Source organism: Podarcis melisellensis (genome assembly GCF_964234715.1).
Source record: "Podarcis melisellensis genome assembly, chromosome: 11".
Classification (NCBI taxonomy): domain Eukaryota; kingdom Metazoa; phylum Chordata; class Lepidosauria; order Squamata; family Lacertidae; genus Podarcis; species Podarcis melisellensis.
The window spans coordinates 41,960,299-41,982,606 of NC_138543.1; the positions used below are offsets into that span (position 1 = coordinate 41,960,299).

At 42.4% G+C, this 22,308-nt stretch overlaps 2 protein-coding genes across 7 annotated transcripts in view; one reads left to right on the forward strand and one right to left on the reverse strand.

Moving 5' to 3' along the window:
- The first annotated feature begins 2,206 nt into the window (after positions 1–2,206).
- On the forward strand, positions 2,207–10,594 carry MOCS2 (molybdenum cofactor synthesis 2). 5 transcript variants are annotated; one of them, XM_081930074.1, is made up of 7 exons: positions 2,214–2,369; positions 3,681–3,727; positions 4,730–4,876; positions 6,758–6,880; positions 7,634–7,787; positions 8,328–8,451; positions 9,462–10,594. In XM_081930074.1, exons 4-7 carry the CDS (start codon positions 6,760–6,762, stop codon positions 9,528–9,530), a joined length of 468 nt encoding a protein of 155 aa, XP_081786200.1. In that variant the 5' UTR covers positions 2,214–2,369; positions 3,681–3,727; positions 4,730–4,876; positions 6,758–6,759; the 3' UTR covers positions 9,531–10,594. The 5 variants fall into 5 exon arrangements, with proteins under 5 accessions (XP_081786203.1, XP_081786201.1, XP_081786202.1 ...); XM_081930073.1 differs by having other exon boundaries at positions 2,217–2,369; positions 6,753–6,880; XM_081930077.1 differs by lacking the exons at positions 6,758–6,880; positions 8,328–8,451; positions 9,462–10,594 and having other exon boundaries at positions 2,207–2,369; positions 3,606–3,727; positions 7,634–7,758.
- A 903-nt stretch (positions 10,595–11,497) lies between these two features.
- The window catches only part of ITGA2 (integrin subunit alpha 2), a 50,282-nt gene continuing 39,471 nt past the window's right edge, over positions 11,498–22,308 (reverse strand). For both annotated transcript variants that reach the window (XM_081929599.1, XM_081929600.1), the window contains exons 25-30: positions 22,033–22,143; positions 21,368–21,472; positions 20,498–20,611; positions 17,948–18,037; positions 14,323–14,439; positions 11,498–13,590 (exon numbers count right to left, since the gene is read on the reverse strand). In XM_081929599.1, the coding sequence (XP_081785725.1) occupies positions 13,501–13,590; positions 14,323–14,439; positions 17,948–18,037; positions 20,498–20,611; positions 21,368–21,472; positions 22,033–22,143 (627 nt within the window). In that variant the 3' untranslated portion in view covers positions 11,498–13,500. The remainder of the gene's footprint in view (positions 13,591–14,322; positions 14,440–17,947; positions 18,038–20,497; positions 20,612–21,367; positions 21,473–22,032; positions 22,144–22,308) is intronic.

Here is a 22,308-nt window from a genome sequence, read left to right on the forward strand (position 1 = left end):
CACCTTCTACCTCCCATTTTCAATTTTGTCATTCATAGCAATGAAATGGGCAATAAAACATGTCACAGCTAAATAAAATTGCAAACAGGGAACAAGAATGGGGTGAAGTTTAAGAGAATCACAGTGTCTGCGCATTGTGTCTGCGTGCAGAATTATTCTTGTCTCTCATAGGGCTTGCAAATTAAAACAAATTAAAACTGGTGGAGTTTTAAAACTTCAGCTAAATATATGCTATCCCCCCCCCCAAAAAAAACATTTAAGGCTTGCTAAAACAACTTAAGCTGATGGAATATGTGCAGCTTGCGGACTTAACATATAGAATAAGGGAACAAGGAGAACATATGTTTAAAGATTGGAAAATGTTTGTTGAATATATGGGTGAAAATTGTGTACATTTGAAAATGTTGGCAGCATTAATATAAATTCATCAGTGTAAATAAGTTTTGATGGATGTAATAATGGAATGGTTTGGTTTATGTAAAATATGCAGGGATTTATGATATGTAAAATGAACCATGGAAAGAAGAAGGGAAGTCACTGATATTTTAAGGTTGTTTAAATGAATATTCCAAATTGTAAAACAGAACAACTTAATAAAAATTATTAAAAGATTGCTAAAACAAACAAACAAATAAACAAAGCATAAGCACCAGTGCTTTGCCATGCTAGCTGGAGCTGATGGGAATTGTAGCCAAAAACATCTGGAGGGCACCAGGTTGGGGAAGCCCTGGAGGAAAGGTCCACTCTGCACTTCTTCCTTCCCTATTTAAAGAAAATGTTCTCTTGTTAAAATCTCCAGCTCTGGCTTCCTTTGGGCAGAAGTGGCCACTGTACTCCATGCAGTGGCGTAGCGTGGGTTGTCAGCACCCGGGGCAAGGCAAGTAATTTGCGCCCCCTAACCCGTGGATTTGCGCCCCCTAACCCTAACCCCCAGATGTTGTGCCCGGTGCGGCTGGCTCCCCCTGCACCCCCCACGCTACGCCACTGACTCCATGCTCTGGTAACTTCTAGATTAGATTACTGCAATGTGCTCTACATAGGGCTGCCCTTGAAGATGGCTTGGATACAGCTGCATTGGTTGCCTGGCCTTTCCCAGGCCCAATTCAAGGTGCTCTACAACCCTAAATGACTTCGGTTCCAAATATCTGAGCGACCATCTCCTTCCCCACCAACCATCCTGGATGCTAAGATCAGTAAGATCTTGGCAGTTCCACCTCCCTCAGGTGAGGTAGGCATAGAGAGCAGAAGCCTTCTACAAATTGTTATTAGTTGCTGCAATCTATATAAATATGGTGTGTGGATTATAACCAGGGATGGATTAACCATTAAGCATAATAATCACCTGTTTAGGACATTAAGGCAAGGGGAGGGGGCACCACGGAAATGCTCCGTTGCCAGATTTTTAACATTAATGGTCACAAATTGCTCAGATGAGTGTTCATTTTCTCAGTTGAAGCATATTAAAAATATCAACAGAACAACTATGTGGCAAGAGAGGCTAGCTACAATATCTCAACTAAATATAGAAGCAGGTGTATTGTGTAAGATTAGTTTTGAGGCTCTGATCAAAGACTTTATATCTGAAAAATGTTCTCCTACTTTTTCTAACTGCAAAGTGGAAGTATACAGAAATAAACATGATTTTCCATCTTATTGTAGGCTTTTTTATTTTGAAATTTGTATATATACACATACACAGTGTGTATATATATATTTCACGGTTCATTATTGTTTATATTTTGATTCAGATAAATATGGGGGCACCAAAATCTTTTAAGTGTTAGGACCTCTTAATCCGGCCCTGATTACAGCACATCTCTTACATCACGTGCGTATGAAATGACAAGGACACACGCCTTCCGGGCCTTGTACAAATATCCCGCAAGAAAGGAGCAAGCTGGGGTTTAGTTGCACGCGTGTGCTCATATCCTAGCCAAGCCCGGGTTGTGCAGCCTGATCTATACTCGCAAGTGCTTCCCCATGATCTCTACAAGGCTGCAGCCCTACAGCACAATCCTGTGCCTGCCTACTCGGAAGCAAGCCTCGCGGAGTTCAACCGGGCTTTCTCCTAGGTAAGTGGGTGCAGGATCGCAGCCTTCCGTCCTTTTCCCGGGACTGCAGACGCAGCAAAGCGACCGGCTTCCCTCCCGCTCCGAGCTTTCCCCCGGTTTTCCGCTCCGAGAAGCCAGCCCACGGGGAGGTGGAGCCGCTGGGAGGCGGCGCCGAAAGAGGCCGGCTCGGCTCAGTCGCCTCCGCGGCCTTTCCCGGCGCAGGCGCAGGCGCAAAAAAGGAGAAACCCGCAAGCCGATCGCTGAGAAAGGAGAGCGGGGCAGCTGCCTGCCCGGGACGGCGCGCCCATGAGCTGCGAGGTATGCAGAAGGAGGAGCTCCCCTGCAAGCCTCCCGGCCTCCCTCCGCGATCGCTGGCTTGCGATCCCCCCTCGGTCCCTTCGATCACGATCCGCCCCTGGGCCTTCGGCTTCTAGGCGCCATGAGACGCCGCCCACTTCCCCGCCACCCGGAGAGGGCAGGGGTCGGGGTGCGGAGGCACCTGGTTCCCCGTTAGCCTTGGCCTCAGATCGGAAGCCTTGGTGAGAGAGGGGCGCATCGGTTTGCTTGGGCGGTAAGCCCTCTGCATGCGCTCAGAGGCACGAGCTTCTCCAGTTTGGTCCCCGGGGTTTGGGCTTTAGGGAGCGCGGCTTGAAATGCAGGCTCCGCGTCTTGCCTTTCGGGATCATCACGGAGCTGCCCAAGGTTCGTAGCGTGAAACGAACTAAGAGAATAAAGTAGAAGTTCCACACCAGCAGCAACAATTTCTTCCTCGGAAAAAGCCTCAGAATAAAGTCATGGAGAAACAGCAGCAGTAGGAGTTAAATTACAGCTCAAAAACCCAGATCAGTCATTTAGAAGTGGGTGTAAACATGCTGTTTTGGCATCTGGTCCTGGCATTGTGCTGTGCAGTTCAATCCCACAGGTGTGCACAGAAGGACTTCTGCACTTCCCATTTTACAGTATTAATAAAAACTTGCAATTATGCACATGTATCCACTATCCCTTTATTGGAAGTTATCCATATATACATTGGTTCCATGCTCTTAACTGATGTGAACCGAGCTGCAGGGAATCTTATTTCATTTTATTTTCCTTGAGTGCATTTGGTCTGTTTACACTGGAGACCAGTGAATAATGCAGCACTGCTGTTGTGCTTGTGTTTAAAAAGCCTGACTTGACTGCCTTGGCCTTTGTGGAACTTGCTTCCAAGCAGGTTTGCTGACCAAGGAAGGCGGAAAAAAAATTACCGTACTTCTTGATGGTCCAGCGCAGTCCCCTATGGCCTTAGGTGAGCCATTGCTACAATGTGTAGTCTCACAATTTTAAGAATGTATTTTTATCCTGATCTTCAGCCGGTATGGGAATAATAATGCTAGTTGATCGTGCTGGGCTGTTGTACGAATTTGTGAGATAACGTATGTTGTGGGCAACTAAGAAAAGGGTATGTTTATTCGCTCACAACCCTGCTCTTGTTCCTCTGAAGAACTCATAGTAGCTTGTGTAGGCATAGGTGAGTGACTATCATTATCCATCTGGTTTGCATTTCTAAAACAGGTGGTAGTGCTGTACTTTGCAAAAAGTGCCGAATTAGCCGGTGTCCGCACTGAGACCATTTCCGTGCCCCAACAGATAACATCCCTGCAGCTGTGGGAAGAAATTGTCAAGAGGCATTCAAGGTATGATGACTTCTGACTGGTAAAAGATGCTGCCTCTTGAGTGTGTAACTGGCCCAAGATCACCCAGTAAACATCGTAGCCAAACTTGGGTCTGCTGGTCCTTGTTTGACCCTCTTAACTTATCCTTTGCTAACCTGATGCTGCCCAGATGTTCTAGACTTAGCATGCCATGTGTGTGGGGGGGTACTGCTTTTGGTTTGGTATGTTGTGGTCTTGTTGTGAACTGCCCTGAGACCTCCGGGTATAGGGCGGCATATAAGTTTAATAATAATAATAATAATAATAATAATAATAATCAGGCCTAGGTAGCGCAGGGGCTGATGGGACTTGTAGTTTTCAGAGGGCAACAAGTCATGATTTATTGGGGGGGGGGGCGGCTTCATGTTGGGGAGGGGCCAGAACCTCAGTTAGTTATGTATTTTTATAGATTTTTGTGGGCATCTGCCCCCCCTTGGCTACACCCATGCACCAGGTTAGAAAAGGCTACTGTGACCATCACACTAAGATTCCATTTCCCAGTTGATTTCCATTTCCCACCACTTGTAGTGGTGGCAATTCTATTTCCTTGTAGGCGGATAGTCTCCTCAAAGAAACAAGTGGCAAACAGCATTGTTACTGTCCATTTGAATTCTTGGTTGCTTGGGAAATCAGAGTTTAGGAACTGGTCTTGATAAGTGAGTGTCACAGAGCCTGTGGGACGTACCAGAGGGAGCGGATTTGCTATGCTAGCTTACTGGCAGGTGGTTCCCTGTTGCTTACCAGGAAGGGCAAGGCAGCTCAGACTTCTTGACTGTGTTAACCCTCTCCCTACTGGTAAGCAACACCTGAAAGCTAGTATATCAGCTCTATCCCACCTTGTGAGTCTCTTCTGCCTCTACCTCTTTTCAGGAACTGGTTTTACATTTGGGATACCTGATTCCGCTTCAGCTGGTTTGAGTTGTTTAGCCTCAGGCCCATGGCGTCCTAGGAAACATTAATCTTTCTCCTGATGTCGTTCTTTAGGCTCGCTGCTATACAGGATCAAGTCGTCTTTGCTGTCCGCCAGGAGTACGTGCTTCTTGGGGATCAGCTGGTGGTCCTCAACCCAGGGGACGAGGTTGCCGTTATCCCCCCTATTAGTGGAGGTTAGCTCTGGAAAGACGGCATCAGGTGTGTGCTCTTGTCTTCTTAAAGGGCGATTCGATTAGGGGAGTGCACATGTTACGTTAAATGAGTGCACAGAAAGAGTTGTGCTGTACACTGGTACAGTTATTCACAGGTAACATTCAGTGGATATGCAGTCTGTGTCCCGTGTATACATAGTAGTTGAGCTGCACAAATCAACAAGTGTACACCCTTGGAAACCAGTGCTTGTGCATGTGTCAAGACTGCTTTTTCTTGTGTTCAGTGTAACATGTGAACGAGCCTCTCGGCACTCGATGAGGTCTGAATAATGGTGTGTCTGCACACATGATATGGGTACAGGTGCCAAAATTACGATTCTCTACACAAACAGGAGTTGTGTCCTGTGGAAGTAATTAGGAATAACCTAATCCTTGTTCAGATCTTCTTCATATGTTTCCAATTGTGTGATTTAGAAGCAGGGAAACAAAATCCCACTAGGCAGACTTGCCCTCTTCAACCATGTTCCTTCTACTTTCCACATTTTGGGGATGAATTTCTGAGTAGGAAGCTAGCTCTAATTATGGAGCTCCCCGCACAATTTCACAGGAGGAGAAATGCCTGAATTTCTAAATCTAAAACAGAAGTTTTCAACCTTTTTGAGTCCATGGCTCCCTTGACCAACTACATTCTTTCTGCGGCACCCCTGCGGGGCTCAGGAGCCCAGTTATGTCACCCCTTACCTGCAGAGCTGGCAGGCTCTCATCCTTTTTCAAACACACTCCCTTGTGGAGGGTTCCCTCAGCCTCCTCTCCTCTCCCCTCTCCTTGGAAGTCCTCTGGGCAGCCGCTGCCCCTGGACTCTCAGCTGCCCCTGCCCCAAAGAGAGGTGCCTCCTCCCACTGCCCAACAGGGGCCTGGGACTTGTCTGTCCAACCCCAACAGCAAGGGCTATAGGACTGGCTGGCTGGGCACCCTTGCCTGCTTGCTTGCTTGCTTACTCTGAGGCCACCTCAGCTCCTGGCAACCAGCGCCCCCTGGCCAGCCCCAGAGGCACCATTCGTCCCTGGAGCTTGTAGCCAGGGCTGCTGCAACAAACAGCTGTGCAAGCCTTTGGCAGGCAGAGACACAAGAGGGCATCAGAGAAGGGAGGGGAGGAAAGAGGGCCAGTGTTGTCCGCAGCACCCCTGACCATCATTCAAGGCACCCCAGGCTGTCACAGCACACTGGTTGAACTGGTTGCATGACTATTCAAAGTGGCATGACACAGCTTTAAATGTACAATGCAGATGAGGCCCAAGTTGCACATGCCAGATACACTGTGATGCTGGTTTCTCTCTCTTTCCAGCATCCACACTCTAAATACACTCATTTAAGGCTTTGACCTGGAATTTCTATTATTCTAGTAGCAGGTCAAGAAGCATTTTTGCAAATGATCCCATTAACTGGAGTACCGTATTTTTCCATGTATAACACCCCCATGTATAAGACGACCCCTATTTTTTTGGACCACAAAAAAGGGGGGGATTGCCCAGAGTTGTTCAGCTTTTGGGGGGAGGGGCACCACCCCCAATCTACAACCTGCCCGCAAATGCAAATAGCATGCATCGCCGTGGCCACCAATCGTCTGCACGCTCACCGCCAAAAGCCCACCTGCCCACTCGACACAACCACAGCCGAGTGCTGTCGTAAATAGCATGCCCAATTGCTGCAGCCACAGCCATTCGTCAGCAGGCCTTGTCGCAGCAACCAATCACATGCCCAATTGCCGCTGCCAATCTCTTGCTGGCTGCTGCCACCAATTGCCTGATATCCGTGTGTAAGACGAACTGCATTTTTTTGCATATTATATCTAAGGAAAACATATCGTCTTGTACACGGGAAAATATGGTAATAACTTTCATTTCACCACTGCTTATTCCTAGAGAAGCCATGAGTGTAAGTGAGGATGAGCCCAAGGACTTGATAAAATTGAACCACGAGAAGCTCTCGGCAGACGAAATATCGGCACTGGTGGTTTCCCCCTGCTGTGGAGCTGTGTCTTTATTTATAGGTAGGTTTGATGCACATAGTATGAATTTTGGAATAGGAGAGAAACCCAGTATTTATTTATTTTTTTAAAAACCCCTGTTAAAATCACCCGTACAGAACTTACATAGGTGGTTGCAGCTGGTTCCCAGAAAGAAAGAATCATCCATATTCTGTCAGAATTGTCCTTTTTAGTTACCCCTCTAAGCATGTGAACATCCAGAGACAGTTACAGTGGTACCTCGGGTTAAGAACTTAATTCGTTCCGGAGATCCGTTCTTAACCTGAAACTGTTCTTAACCTGAAGCACCACTTTAGCTAATGGGGCCTCCCACTGCTGCCACGCTAACGGAGCACAATTTTTGTTCTCATCCTGAAGCAAAGTTCTTAACCCAAGGTACTATTTCTGGGTTGGCAAAGTCTGTAACCTGAAGCGTATGTAACCTGAGGTACCACTGTATATCCCAAACCCTGTCAAAACAACCTTTCATGGTGAACCCTATTGGTTTCCAACAGTGTGGCAGTTTCATGTCTGCAGCCTTAAGCAGAAGTGCTGCAACTTCTCCGGGGCTGGGGACTAGGCTTGCATGTACAGAGCTTTTGTTCTGTTAGCGTCCTGTGGACCCTCCTCAGGTGACTGGTCTCATTTGGACCTGGGACCACTGTCTGGGAAATCATTGATAACCTTGTTAACCAACTTTAACAAAACTGTTGAAGTGAATGCTTATGTCCTGCTGACCTTTTCCAATCAGCCAGTTGAAACGTCCTTTCATTTCAGGCACTACCAGGAATAACTTTGAGGGGAGAAAGGTCATACACTTAGAATATGAAGCATATGAACCGATGGCAGAAGCGGAAATCAAGAAAATATGCACAGATATTAGATTAAAATGGCCTTCGGTGAAACACATAGCTATACACCATAGACTTGGGTATGTATGACCAGTGATCCAATTATTGTCACGTCAAGTTGCTCTTGTAATTTCTGTCTCTTGTTTTCTTGTTTTTCTTTCTTTGGGAGCCAGTGTGGTGTAGTGGTTAAGAGTGGTGGACTGGTGAACCGGGTTCGCGTCCCTGCTCCTCCACATGCAGCTGTTGGATGACCTTGGGCCAGTCACACTTCTCTGAAGTCTCTCAGCCCCCTCACCTCACAGAGTGTTTGTTGTGGGGGAGGAAGGGAAAGGAGAATGTTAGCCGCTTTGAGACTCCTTAGGGTAGTGATAGAGCGGGATATCAAATCCAAACTCCTCCTCCTCTTCTTCTTCTTAATTTTCCTGTTGAATCCTGCCTCAGAAAGTATAAGAGAGGGACATGACAGTACTGACTTGAGATTCCTAGGATATAGCTTGCCTGCAGTGTGTGAGAGTGTGCAGTAATTAGCAGAAAGACAGTGGATTTTATTTAGCCCTCTAAAGATTAAGCGAATACGGATGAAAACAACAACTACTATTTCCTTTCGCTTTTCTCTGTAGTTCGGTTCCCATTAGTGAAGCGAGTGTGATGGTCGCAATCTCTTCGCCGCACAGAGCGGAGTCTCTTGAGGCTGTGCAATATGGCATCAACGCTTTGAAAGCAACCGTCCCTATATGGAAAAAGGTATGTGTATGTGTCACTTCTCCCATCTTTCCTTTTTCAATACAATAAACTACATGTATTCCATGAGTGCCTGGTAGGGACAGTTTGGCAAGAAGGGTGAAGTTTCTCCAAGGGTTATTTAACAAACAAACAAAAGTGTCAATCTACATGTGTCCGCCAAATTTTGCTGCAACTTCTAAAAACATGTGCTACACACACACACACACACCAAAGCTCCCATCAGTTTGATTCAGGTATTTGATTAATCTTAATATATAAACTCTGGGACGCAGGTGGCGCTGTGGGTTAAAGCCTCAGCGCCTAGGACTTGCCGATCGAAAGGTCGGCGGTTCGAATCCCTGTGGCGGGGTGCACTCCCGCTGCTCGGTCCCAGCGCCTGCCAACCTAGCAGTTCGAAAGCACCTCCGGGTGCAAGTAGATAAATAGGGACCGCTTACCAGCGGGAAGGTAAACGGCGTTTCCGTGTGCGGCTCTGGCTCGCCAGAGCTGCGATGTCACGCTGGCCACGTGACCCGGAAGTGTCTCCGGACAGCGCTGGCCCCTGGCCTCTTAAGTGAGATGGGCGCACAACCCCAGAGTCTGTCAAGACTGGCCCATACGGGCAGGGGTACCTTTACCTTTACCTAATATATAAAAGATATCTTTTGTGAATGAGGATATGTAATGGGGCAGAGATTCTGGGCTCCACTAGAGCTGCCTTATGGCTTGTTCACTGAAGGACAATGACCTTTGCTTTTGGGAGTCTGTGCATTCATCCATATATGCAGTCAGTTTCCCTGCTCTCCAGGGCTCCTTTGTAAATTGATCATTTAGCTGTTCTCCTGAATTGTGCTGTGGGGTTGTTGTTTTTAAGGTTTTAATAGAACCCACCATCAACAGGAAGTTTAAAAATCTAGATGCTTCAGGTTGGTTGCAGTCACAGGAACATTTCTCTCTCTCCTCATCTGTGTTTGCTGATCTGTGTGATCAGCTTTGCAACAGTTATCATCCATGATGCTCTCTGGTTGCAGGAGATCTATGAAGAGGAATCCTCTTGGAAAGAAAACAAGGAGTGCTTTTGGGCCAAGACACTGAAATAAAGACTACCTAACTGTGCTTACATAATACAGAAACTTCTGTTTCAGATTAACAACTCTTTCACATGACAACTGGACCCTAAGCCACTTTCTGTCATTTGATTAAGGCAGCTTCATAGCCTACACAGTCAATTTTTTTTAAAAAAAAGATTGTCAAACATTTAATTGCAAATACAATAATGGTTCTGGAATATATATTTTTTATTCTAGTGATTTCTTCTAGGGGTCAAAGGTATGTAAACATAAAAGTTACTATCCCCGTGGAGTTGTTCACACTTAGCAAATTCTTATGTCAAACCTGCTCATTAAAGCGGATTCGTTCTGAGTAACAATGGGATGTCTGCCATGCTGCTAGTTCAAAGCATCAGCCCAGCATTCTGCTGGGTTACTGGGGCTCATCATAGTTCATAGTTGCAGTTCGACTGAATCGCATTTGCTGAAGACAAGCCACAGGCACTCCTGAGCCATCGCTCCCTGAAAAGTTATTAGGGCAACTACTTCTGCCATGCTGCTAGCAGCATATGGACTTTTTCCAGCACTGGGTGGAGCTTTTGGGGCTTATTAGAGTCTGAATTGTGTCATAACTCTCAGATGGGTTTAGTACATACCAGTGGCCATGGGAAGGTGACTTTGGTTCCTTTGACTATGTGTAGGATAATATGCAGCTACAGAAGCGCAAGGCGTTTGTAACCCTAGAAGTAGTGTAGCTCAAAAGGGTGAGGCTGATATTCACAATCAATGGGAACAGTAAAGGAGTAAAAAGGTGTGTGGTTTTTTTAAAAAAGTGCTGCCTCATAACAGAATAAACTTAAGTGCCTTTTGGTAGTGTCTGAAGATAATACTTCTGTCATCATGCATTCATGTTTTGATTATTGGTTTCAAACATAAGACTGCTGGGAGTTGTGGACAGATTTAGATGGTTAAAAATGTGATGTAAAAGCACTGAATAAATTTTAATTTTTTTGTTCAACCATTATTTATGTTCAGCCCCTTCCTTTATGTCTGAAAATATGGACTCTTCTTTAGAAGCAGATTAAACTCAGTTGTGCCCAAAAGCCTGCAACAGATTTTACGTTTGTTTGTTTATTTATTTGATGCACCAATACGTTTTGTGAAGCCATGTGTAAATGTGTTGTCGACCTGCAGTAATGCAGGCAACCACTGTCTTATGTATGTCCTCTCAGAAATACGTCCCATTTAATTTAGTGGGCCTTACTCCCAGGTAAATGGGTATGCACTTTAAAAGAGCTACTGCACTCAGTGGGATAAAAAGCCACAGGCTTACAGTTTTTCCCTGGTTGGGTGATCAGCATGTTTTATTGAAGTTTAAGAATCCTAAATTTAAAAAGGAGGGTGAAAATAGATATCTTATTTAAGATCTGAATGGTATTTATATTTAAATTATAAACACATTGAATTACATTAAAATGATAGTAAAAGGGGAAGAACTGCCAGGCTTTGCATATCCAGACTTTTGAATTTTTGATACAACAGAGCACCACTCTGTACATTGCTGTAAAGAGACATATTCTGAATTTCCCTGCAACATTTCTAAGAGAATTTGCAATACACATCTGGAAGAGCAGTACTTGGTCCTGTACTGGGAACAACCAGTAGGGGTCAGTGGAAGAAACTGCTATGCCAACAAGCCTGTGACAATACAGTACATACGTTCTATGTTTACCAAAGGAAAAGAAAAGCAGATTTTTTCGGTTTCCATTGTAAGGTGTAAAACGATGCTTGTTTCCATGATAACTAAAGCAAATAGTATGTTTTCTTCTGGATTAAGGACAGCTTATCAACTTACAGTTAAGTTTTGACTTGTATAACTTAATCTCGTCACTTGGAGCGCACATTTATCTGCAGGCAGAGCTGGGCTGAGTCTTTCTAAGCTACATGCCCAGCACAGTGAATAGAAACTAACTAACTGCAGGCATATGAAATAAGAGTTCAGTGTAGTCTACACCAGGTTTGTTTCAATTTTACTCAAGGCAAATCCGTTTTTATTTCAGTTCTGAAATTCTGAAATAAAAGTGCAAAATATACATACACAAAGGTAAACTATTACACCTGGATGCATCGTATAAAAAATGAGAACACGCTATATACAATGGATTTAAAAGGTAGTGCAAATGTACATAACAATGTGGGGAGGACAAGGTTTACTTTGAACTTCTGCACAAACCCCAAATGCAGAGAGTTCAGCTTGTGCCAGCACCATCTTTCAGGTTACTTTCACAGAGGTATGTTTTGCCCTGTACAAATAAAGCCTTTATGAAAATTGCTCACAGCTTCCTGGTAATTTCAATTGGTGTTGACACAGCAGAATGTATATTAGTAGAGCCAGGCTCCTTTACAATTTCCAATGAAATGCTGTATTCAGTACACTAGTTTGAAATGAACAGTGCTGGTGCAGTTGAAATCCTAGCTTTGTCATTAAATAGGGTTCAGAACATGCCCTGCTTTCTCTGGGTGGGCAAAGTTGGTTAGATAGGATTATCCTTAACAAGCCATTGTAAAGGAAGGTGGAAGAATTTGCACCTGAGGAACAAAAGAGGAGCTACAAGTCAATTGTGCAGTTGAGTGACCTTTGCCTCTGGAACACCTCTTAGAACAGTACTGATTCTGTTGTGACACTTAACATTGCATCAAATTCCACTAAAATAATGCCTTACTGAATTCTTTAGTACAAAAACACATTTTAAAATACCTTTTTTTAAAAAGGTGTGCATGTTTATAAACCTGTATATTTACATTTGATTTACAGCAGGACTGCAGATTCGTGCCAGTTTGAAAAGTGCAATAAAATTAGTATTGGCGGTAGAAACTATGGAGTGTGTAAATTGCAACATGTTGCTTAATGGAAATGAATGAAACCTGCAGGATTGCAAACTTCCAGCTTCGAGGGGTGGAAAACTTATCATTTCAAATATTCAACAAAAGTTATTTCCCTGATCTTAAAGACACAAATTTGGGGGGTGGGCGGCTGTATCCCTTTGGAAGGGCCCAACAGTTTTTCAGGCAGATATTTTTTTGCAATAACAATAGCCCAATAGTAGCCTAAATACTTCTAGAATATGGCCCCAGATGTAGATCTGTCATGGGCTCTCATGCATTTTTGGTGAAACACGGCCTTTTTGGAACTCTGCCCCAGGAAGCATTTAATAAATACATAATAAAAATCATCACCCACAAATGCAAGAGAGAACAGCCACAGCAGAAGGAGTGGATACTTCCTGCTGCCTTAGAGCTTCCAGCCACAGCCTTCATAAAGAGAGCCCTGCGTTCACGCAAGTGGCCCATCTCGTCCAGCATCTTGTTCTCATAGCAGCCAATCAGAGGCTTACAAGAAGTCCATCAGCAGGATCTGAGTATGACACTATTCTTGCTTATTCATATTAAGTTTGGCTTAGTGTTAGGTGTGAATAGGTCGGAGAGGACGCTTCTGTAGGCCTTTTGTACACAGCTCTAGACTACAGCTGTGTTAATGCATAGCTGTCAACTTTTCTTGCGAGGAATTCTATTCGGAATAAGGGAATTTCCCTTAAAAAAAGGGAAACGTTGACAGCTATGGTTAATGTTTTAACAAAGACTATCCTGACAGTCAATCAATGGTATATATATATGTATATATAAATATATAAACCATAGTATTTCTGGCACAATTCAGTGTTTACTGCTTCTGGTCCTGCTGATCAAGAACAGCTATTAATAAAATACAAAAAATACAAACAAGAAAAATAAAAATATTTTAAACCCTTGTAAACAAAACCCCAAACTGACCAGCAGTTATTGCTAAAATAAAATAGTACCTGCAAAAATTATCCCAACTATAAAAAAATGACATTTTCATTGAAAAAAAATAAGAAATTAAAATAATCCGTAAGGCACTCCCAAGTTGTTGAACCAGTGTGATTGCAAGCAATGTTTGAGGATCAGAAGGTTGGTGTACACAGTGCTATTCCTGCTATATTCATTCTCTGTCCTTAGTAAGTTCTGCAATTTCATCCACATCTTCCACATCCTTTGCCATCTTCTCATATTTTCGCTTGAAGAAACCGAGCTGTAGAAAATGTTTTGAGATGTTTTTAAGGAGATTAGCAAACACCACTGAAATACATTTATTTAAAATAATTTCCTTATGTATGGTATATGATACTTAAGGCTAGCTCATACATTTAATTAAAGGCTTAGTGCTATGTGCATGAGCCTCAGACAGGGCACCTGTTTCCCTACAGCATGCTATGAGAATGGAAGATTTTGTTTTCGTTTTCAACTAACCTTGGTTTGTCACAGAAAACTATGGCTTACAGAAACAAGCCAACATCAGACTCTGGTTTCTGCTTTGCTTCTTTCTCTAAATCAAGGTTAAGATTAATCACAATTCTGGATTCAGAAATAATGGCAAACCATGAAAAAGGGTGTTCCATGCACATAATCCTAAACCTTAATTTAGCATTATGCTCAAATCCAGCCACAGATAAAGCTATAGTATGTGAATTCAAGATAGGCACGGCTGATTTCTCAGTGGTTTCTGGAATTTTTTGGAAAGCAGTTCTTAAGTTCTGCTATGCCAGGAATGACTAGGTTACTATTGAGCAGGAACCACAAAATGAAATATATTTGAGAAAATGACTACAAGACATAAGAGCAGCACAGCTCAATTGTTTACCACTAGAGCGGAGTGGATTGTGCAGAAGCTTTCTGCCTCTAGTGGTGGATCTATGCCTCACAAGTGGGAGTTCCGTGGCAATTTGCCTTCTCCCCTACAATTGCTTCCTAATCGTTAACTTACTTTCCATAAGGCAGCAACTAGAGCTAGCAGCAAGAGGAGACCGACCAGGACACTTGCTATCACAACTCCAATCGGCACGTCTGCTTTCTCATCAGGCTTTGTTATTGTGAGCGGAATCTTAAAAGAAAGAATGGTTGTAGTTAGACAAGGTAAGGCAGCAGCAATTCTCAAATAAAAGTGATCAATGCATTCTGCATGCATTCTTTGGCCACTCGTTGGAGAGCGGCAAGTGCTCTCGCCTTTTGTTCTGCTTCGTTTGAATTCCAGCAGAAATTCTGGGTTTCAGAACATTGGTAATAAATTTTGCACTTGCACTTTCATAATAATTAAGATACAAAAATATTTCACTGTGCCCTGGTTCACACGATACAGCAAGCCGAAGTTCAGCGTACTGGGAATATGCAGGCTGCAGGAGAGATGCTTGCAATAGCATCCCTCTTTACTGGTTCTTTTGACCACCACACTGAACTGGGCTAAACCAAGGTTTGGCTTATCACGTTGGGTGCTGAAAATTACGTACTTAAAAGTATGCCATTTATCATTTTTATTTGCTTTCAAATATATTGCAAAGTATTAGAAATGCACCTTTGGAGGAATAAGATACTCCAACTTTTTACATTTCACCTATGCAAATTTATCCCATTAAAATACTCCAGACTCCATGACGGAATTTCAGTGAAGGCAGATTCCAGAAGCATCCCTACATAACAGGCTTCCTTGAACTCAGAAATTCTGGGGTCAGCATTTCCCTTTGAGGGGGGAAACGGAAAATGGGAGACTGCAGGATTTGCTCTGCTTGGATTTTGTTGTTGTTGAATTGTTGCTGGGTGGTGAATGATTTAATTTCCAAATTGATATAGTCACTGCATTTTGTTTCAATGTATTCCACCTAGAGAATATTTTAGGATGCACCTAATGAATGAAATCAAATATATGGAATAAATCCTTCCTAAACATTTTGTAGGCACAGCCATTGTACCCACAGGTTGGATAATTGGAAGAATATAACTTTAAGGATTTGCTGTTTTCTTCTTCTTCATCCAATATATCCTGACATTAACCAAGGAGCTGGCAGCCTTTCCATAAAGTGAATATAATTATAAATACAGATGATCTTGTTGGCTTCGAAATATATTTAGGGTTTTCAAAGATCTATGGGAATTCAAGCTTAGCTCTGAAAATCTGGAAGGACATTTTAATGTATTTTTCACTTCCAAAGGCAAAGTTACAATTAAATTGCTTGATGAAATATAATCTCATAATTTATGGCCAATTCCACCCTGTAAACCACTTAGATATTTCAGATGTATTGCCAGTAGAGCTTTATTGTTATGATTATTCTGCTGTTTTGGGTGTGGACACACTGATACATTTCATTGTGTCTGTCTTCTACATACAGTACTTTGCAACAAAATGACCATGATAATTATTTTTGCAGAGGCGGAATCATTCATTATTGCAGTCTACAAATAGCCCATTTTAACTCTCGCTCTCTGTGTGGGAAACCACAACAATTTCCTTAATTTGATTCATGCATCAAGACTTCTCTCACAGCAATTACATTCAATTAAATCACAATAAATTGAAAATTATTTGTTTTTAAAGTTAGCTAAAGAGATTTCTGTTTCATCCTTGGGGGTGGGGGAATCTTCCCAAGTGGCTAATAAAAATAAAATCAAGCATTTAATATTACAAACCATATAATTATAAAGCCGCAGTAAAAGCAGCTTTAACAGCATTAATGTAATCAAGTATCTATTAAAATACTGAGCGAGGGATGTAATTGTATTCACATACTGCTGAAAAGACAGGAAAATAGGCACCAGCTGAGCATCTCTGGTGAAATCATTTTACACCCAGGGTGCCACCAAGAAAAAGTCCCTGCTCGGCTCTGAAGACACTGGGAGTGAGGCCTTGATGCAGATCTAAAAATGGGAAGGTTTATATCAGGCATAGGCAAACTCGGCCTGCCAGATGTTTTGGGACTGCAACTCCCATCATCCCTAGCTAACAGGACCAGTGGTCAGGGATGATGGGAATTGTAGTCCCAAAACATCTAGAGGGCCAAGTTTGCCTATGCCTGGTTTGTATGGAGCAGGGGCTGGGAACATTTTTCAACCCCTTCTGCATGTGTGTGTGTGTTACATGTCAGTAAGGAGGGGTTCAGAGGCAAAAGTGGGCACAGCAATTAATGTAAATTTTAGGCTAGTTACTACACACAGTCTCTTGCCTCTCTATATCCAGGCAAGGAAAAGGCATCAGGGGCAAAGGGAAGAGAAAGTCAGTTATCCAGCAGTCCCAGTTTCACTGGGATGCTGGGGGAGACAGCCCTTCAACACAGCACCAAATGCAAAACAAAATCAACATTTGTTGCTCTGCCTAGGCTTGCTTTCAATGACTGCCCACTGGGGAACAGGAGACCCATGTGGCAACGGCGTCCATGGAGGACATTTTGCCCTCCTGCAGCATTTCAAATGCCTCCATCGCTTTTGACAGCTGCTGCTACGAAGGGCTGCTCCTAGGGAAACTGGGACTTGGAGGCAAAAGCCTACCTCCTGTGGCAGACCCTTAGGGCAAAGGGATCTGCTAGAGGGGGTGGGCTGTTTCCCACAGTAACAGTTTCAATCACCTACGCAAGAAATAGGGGCATTCGTGACCGGGTGATAGTTATTTAGCTCTTCCAGGTCCAGGAAGGACTCTGAGGAGTGGGGACACCACTCCCTCCTTCAAGATGATTCCTCTTGTGTAATGATACACCAACCCATTCTGCCAGTCCCATCCAACTAGCTTTCCCGATTCTTGATAGACAGGGATCAAGAGGGCATGTAGATGGCCTCACCACTCCAATTACCATATTACCATAGCCCACCCCTGCTTTTTCCTTCTGTTCAAGGAACCATCATTAGAACGATGTGTCTTCCTTGAGTGGAGAGAAACAACTGGAGAAAACCTTTAAGCCCTGCTCTGAAACCAACACACCCATCATTTCTTCATTTTCATTTTCCATCACACCATTGGACAGCAGGCTCAATGTGGCAGTACCGTATATTACACAGTATATTATATAATATATCCCAACAATACATAGAGAGAGACACCTGGCAGACTAGAGTCTCTTCTGAAGATCTGGCAGAATGGAGAGGCATCAATGCAAGTTAGCCCTTCTCCATAAGTAGACCTTACCATAGACCATCTCTCAGCATTGGGAATCAAAGTTCCATATCCCATTGCTGCTTTCCCTTCTATCTATTCATCTACAGCCACCATCTTTTTTGAAGGTTTGCAAGCTCCCAATTTAATATTAAAAAATATGCTTTTGTACCAACTTTTATCAGATCCATGCAAACATCCATTTTGAATAAAACTGTCCTGAATAACAAAGTTTTAAAGTTTTATAGATAGCTTTAGGTTTCCTTTGAGCCAAAATTGGCCAGATGAAACGCCATAAAACTGTTAAGTTTCCAGTAACTTTAAAACTCACACAACAATTTATATGTGTCAGTAACAGAAGTGTAGCCTTTTTATAAGAGGAAGATACAGCGCGCCATGTGTTTTTAAATGAGCGTGAAAATGACATAATAGCTTTTAGTGTGGCAAGACTGGAGCATAAAACAGTCAGACTCACTGATAAAGCATTTTCTCCAATCACAAATAGATCTGGGTCGTTTGTATCCACTTCTGCACTTGCCGATAACTCTACTGTCTGGAACGCTGACTGCAACAGAAAAATGTAGCATATTCCAATTAAAGTATATATGGTTTTCATAAAGTGTAGGCAATTATTTAATGCACAGAGCCTTTTTAAAAAGGAACACAATGGTATTAGAGAAACGGCGTGCACAGCTACCTCCCGACTTTCAACTTTTATATAAAAGGGTCATAGTGCTAATTGTTCCATCTTAGGAGGCTTAATAATAATAATAATAATTTATTATTTATACCCCGCCCATCTGTCTGGGTTTCCCCAGCCACTCTGGGAGGCTTCCAACAAAACACTAAAATACAATAAGCTATTAAACATTAAAAGCTTCCCTAAACAGGGCTGCCTTCAGATGTCTTCTAAAAGTTTTGTAGTTATTTTTCTCTTTGACATCTGGTGGGAGGGCGTTCCACAGGGCGGGTGCCACTACCAAGAAGGCCCTCTGCCTGGTTCCCTGTAACTTGGTTTCTCGTTTAAGCTCCATGCTGAGTCCGTCAAGGATTTAAGACTGCGATCCTAAACACACTTATCTGGGAGTAATGGGACTTCAGCGGTATTCTGTGTAGCCATTTATATGATTGCACTGTAAATCTGATAAGAACATGAGAAGATCCTGCTGAATCAGGCCCATAGCTTTTCCCTTTTCTTGCGAGGAATCCTATTTGGAATAAGGGAATTTCCCTTTAAAAAGGGGAAACGTTGACAGCTATGATCAGGCCTGTGACCTATCTAGTCCAGCACCCTGTTCTCACAGCAGCCAACCAAATACCTATGGGAAGCTTGCAAGCACGACCTGAGTGCAACTCTTCCTTCCTGTGGTTTCCGAGCTGCCATTCAAAGGCATGCTGTTTCCAACAGTAGAGGCAAAACACAGCCAGCAGGGATAGCAGCTATGGATTGCCCTGTCCTCTGTAGGTCTCCAGCAACTACAGTTCCTATCATCTCTGACCACTGTTTCTGCTAGCTAGGGATGATGGGAGTTGTACTCCAAAAACAGCTAGAGACCCAATTTTTGGAAACACTGGTCTAAACCTCTTTGAAAGCTATGTGCTGTGAGATATTAAAACTGCCCCTCTCCCTTGTTCTGGAAGGAAAGGAAGAAAAGGGAACATCTAGACATGGGTGGCAAGAGGTCACCATATGATCCAAGAGAAGACCAAAGAGACAGCAGGCTTTAAAGGCTGTTTGCACATCAAGGCATATCGTGGATAATTCCATATAAAGTCATATTTGGCAGCTGCAACATTCATATGGGGACAATTGCTCATATATGTCATAAAAGCCCACCAAACAGCTGCAAAGTCTTCAGGATCTGTGTTTCCACTTAATGCTTTCGTTCCAGGATAGCGATGCATATAGTACTTTCTTAAGCTAACTGTCCCACTGTGACATTCGAGACATCTTTCCTATTCCGAGCAATTACAAATTGGGCAGCTTTGTCTGTGGAAGAACATTTGAACATCTTGGCCTGGTTTACACTTGCAGGTGGTATTTAATGTACTAGGTTCTTCTTGTTCTTCCTTGAAAGCAGAATCTATTCAATGCTTATGTTTTTATACTAAATTTCTCCTTGCTGAATTTTATGCCTAATTTACATTTTTTCACATTATTTTAGCTTCTGTGCTTAATTAATATCAGTTGTCTAATTTTTTTTGTTGGACTTTCGGCTGTTGCAATTTATATTGTATTTATAATTTGCATTTTATTTTATTTTAATTTTTTTGTGTATAAACTACCCAGAGAATTTGGTTGGATGGGTAGTATACAAATGTAGTAAATAAATAAAATTGGCAGCACCACTTCAGACTGCATGTGCAGGAAATCACACCTGCTACATTAAAAAAATAAATAAATCTCCCTGTAACTAAGAAAGCCAGCATAATTAGTAAAGGGCTAGGCTAGATAGAACCTTTCTCCCTGAAATGCTAGCTTCCAACTTTCAGGAAGCTTTTAAGATGAGACTGAATCTAAAAGTGATGTCTCTCAATCGCAGCCTAAAGTGGCAAAATCCATTCTAGCTTTCTTCGCCCCAAAATCCCATTTGACGGCTTGTGTAGCTCATGTCTCCAAGTTAGCAGTTCAAAGCATCTCTTATAGTTTTAAAGTAGCAACAAAGTTTCCCCCCTAATTGCACCTAATTTAGCCTTTATTTACATTTATGTTTTCTTTTTACAATGTTATGCAAAGTAACAGAAGACAAAACAGTTTTACTTTGTGTTTTAGTGCTTAGCTCAAAAGGGATGCGGGTGGCGCTGTGGTCTAAACCACTGCTTGCCGATCAGAAGGTCGGCGGTTCGAATCTGCACAACAGAGTGAGCTCTGCCTGAAAGCCAGATGAGCACCGCAACCCCATAATCGCCTTTGACTGGACTTAACCGTCCAGGGGTCCTTTACCTTCTTTCTTTTTTTTTAGCTCCATAAATATCAAACAACAGAAAATATCCAGTAATTCATTAAAACATAGATGTTACTTACGGCTGCAAATGTCCCATTCCAGATTCTGGTAGAAACATTAACATAATACTCTGCTTTCAGTGCAATGTCTTTTAGTGTGCAAGTAATTGTATCACATCGGACATTCTTGCAGTTCTTTTGCAAAAAAAGGGGGGGATGATGATAATATAACATTAAAATGTGTCAGTATAACAATTCACTACTTGTAATCTATTTTAGGAATTCATCGTTTCTCATTAAAAGTTATTCCACAGTTCAGCAGAAACCTGCAGCGTTGTAGAACATAAAGCTATGTTGCTGATTTGAAGAGCTCTGCACATTATACAGTAACAGTTCTGGGTTGCCACTGAACATACTATCAATATCCTGGCTCTTGATGAGTGTGCCTGTATGATACAGGTGTTTCAAACTTATGTTCGTTTCATTCATACTTTACATTTCCAAGTGTGCATTTAAATCTAACTGTGCACTTAGAGCAACACATTAAAATCAATGGCAAATGAATATATCAAAGTATAGTTTTACAATCAAATTTCTGTGTCAGGTAAACAACCTGAGATAGCAAAGGAGGAAAACATATAATTTCATCTCTACTCTGCTACCCAAAACACCAACTCTTCCAGCTGCAAGAATTTTTCCATGGGATACTACAAGCAACCTGTAAATTCTGACATATAGTCACCCTGAATTTTCCATTTCCTTTCACACAGGACAGTTTCTAGTTAAGACAGAGCTGGTTAACCCGAACCACATGATGATCATAGGTGCTAGATTGACATGTGAGGTGTAAGAAGCTCATAAACTGAACTATGAAGTGTCCAGGTATCACTTTCTATAAATAACAATGAAATAACTAGGGTCTTAGCTCCTGCTATCATAAATTCAACTCACCAGTTCTTTCATAGCTTTGAAGTTCTCCTTCCTAAATGACACAGTATAGCTTTGTTGTCCTATTTTATATGGATTGATCCGTGCATCACAGCTGATATCAGTACCCTAGAAAGAGTATAATAATTAATAATAATAATAATAATAATAATAATAATAATAATAATAGATATGAAGGAGCACGTGCAGATTTTATTTAGCTGATTAGCTCATGCCCACTGCTTTTATCTATGCAATGGCCTTACTGCATGTGACAAATAAAAAATGTATTATTGAACTAGAACAACTGACAGGACATTTCACAAAAGCAGAAGGCAGCATTTCTGTTTTGTAGCCCCCGCTGCATTAAGTTTGATCCTTTTCATATCTCTTAAGAGTAAAGTCCAATTGAGCACAGATGGCTTTACTCCCATACCTGGTAGCAGCCTTGAACTACAGGCATACATACCTACTTAGAAGTAAGGCTTACTAGTTCAAGGGAACTTACTCCTATGTAAGTATGTATCATATAAGTATGTATTGGATTGCAGCCTTAATCAGTGGCAGAACAATGGAATGGTGGTGCAGGATGTCCTAGCATTGTTAATCTTTCCATATTGCATTGCATTCATGTCACCTTTATTACTGTGTTTTAAACTGTAATTAAAATGTCTAGACTAGCTTTTTACCTGACTGGTGTGCAGAGCTGTCACATACATCAATGGACTGTTCCCTTCGGTGTGCTCTGGAATACGGATCTTTAAATATGCCATGCTTACTGGAATACTTCCTGTTGTGACCTGAAAAACAAAGAATTATCTGGATAACCTCCTGCAGATGTTGGTTTATATTGTAAGACTTGTTTTCTGTTATTACTAACAGTGGGAAAGTGCAAGTTTTGAAAATGGTTACTACTATAAAATGTATGTGCTTATGAACTGAACTTGTAGAACCACAATCAAAGC

What these genes read in the sequence shown, in the direction of transcription:
- MOCS2 (XM_081930074.1), top strand. Translation starts at nt 6,760, where the DNA reads ATGAGTGTAAGTGAGGATGAGCCCAAGGACTTGATAAAATTGAACCAC. An exon ending in AGCTGTGTCTTTATTTATAG is followed by an intron (nt 6,881 to 7,633) that starts GTAGGTTTGATG and finishes CTTTCATTTCAG; the next exon opens with GCACTACCAGGAATAACTTT. An exon ending in GCTATACACCATAGACTTGG is followed by an intron (nt 7,788 to 8,327) that starts GTATGTATGACC and finishes TTTTCTCTGTAG; the next exon opens with TTCGGTTCCCATTAGTGAAG.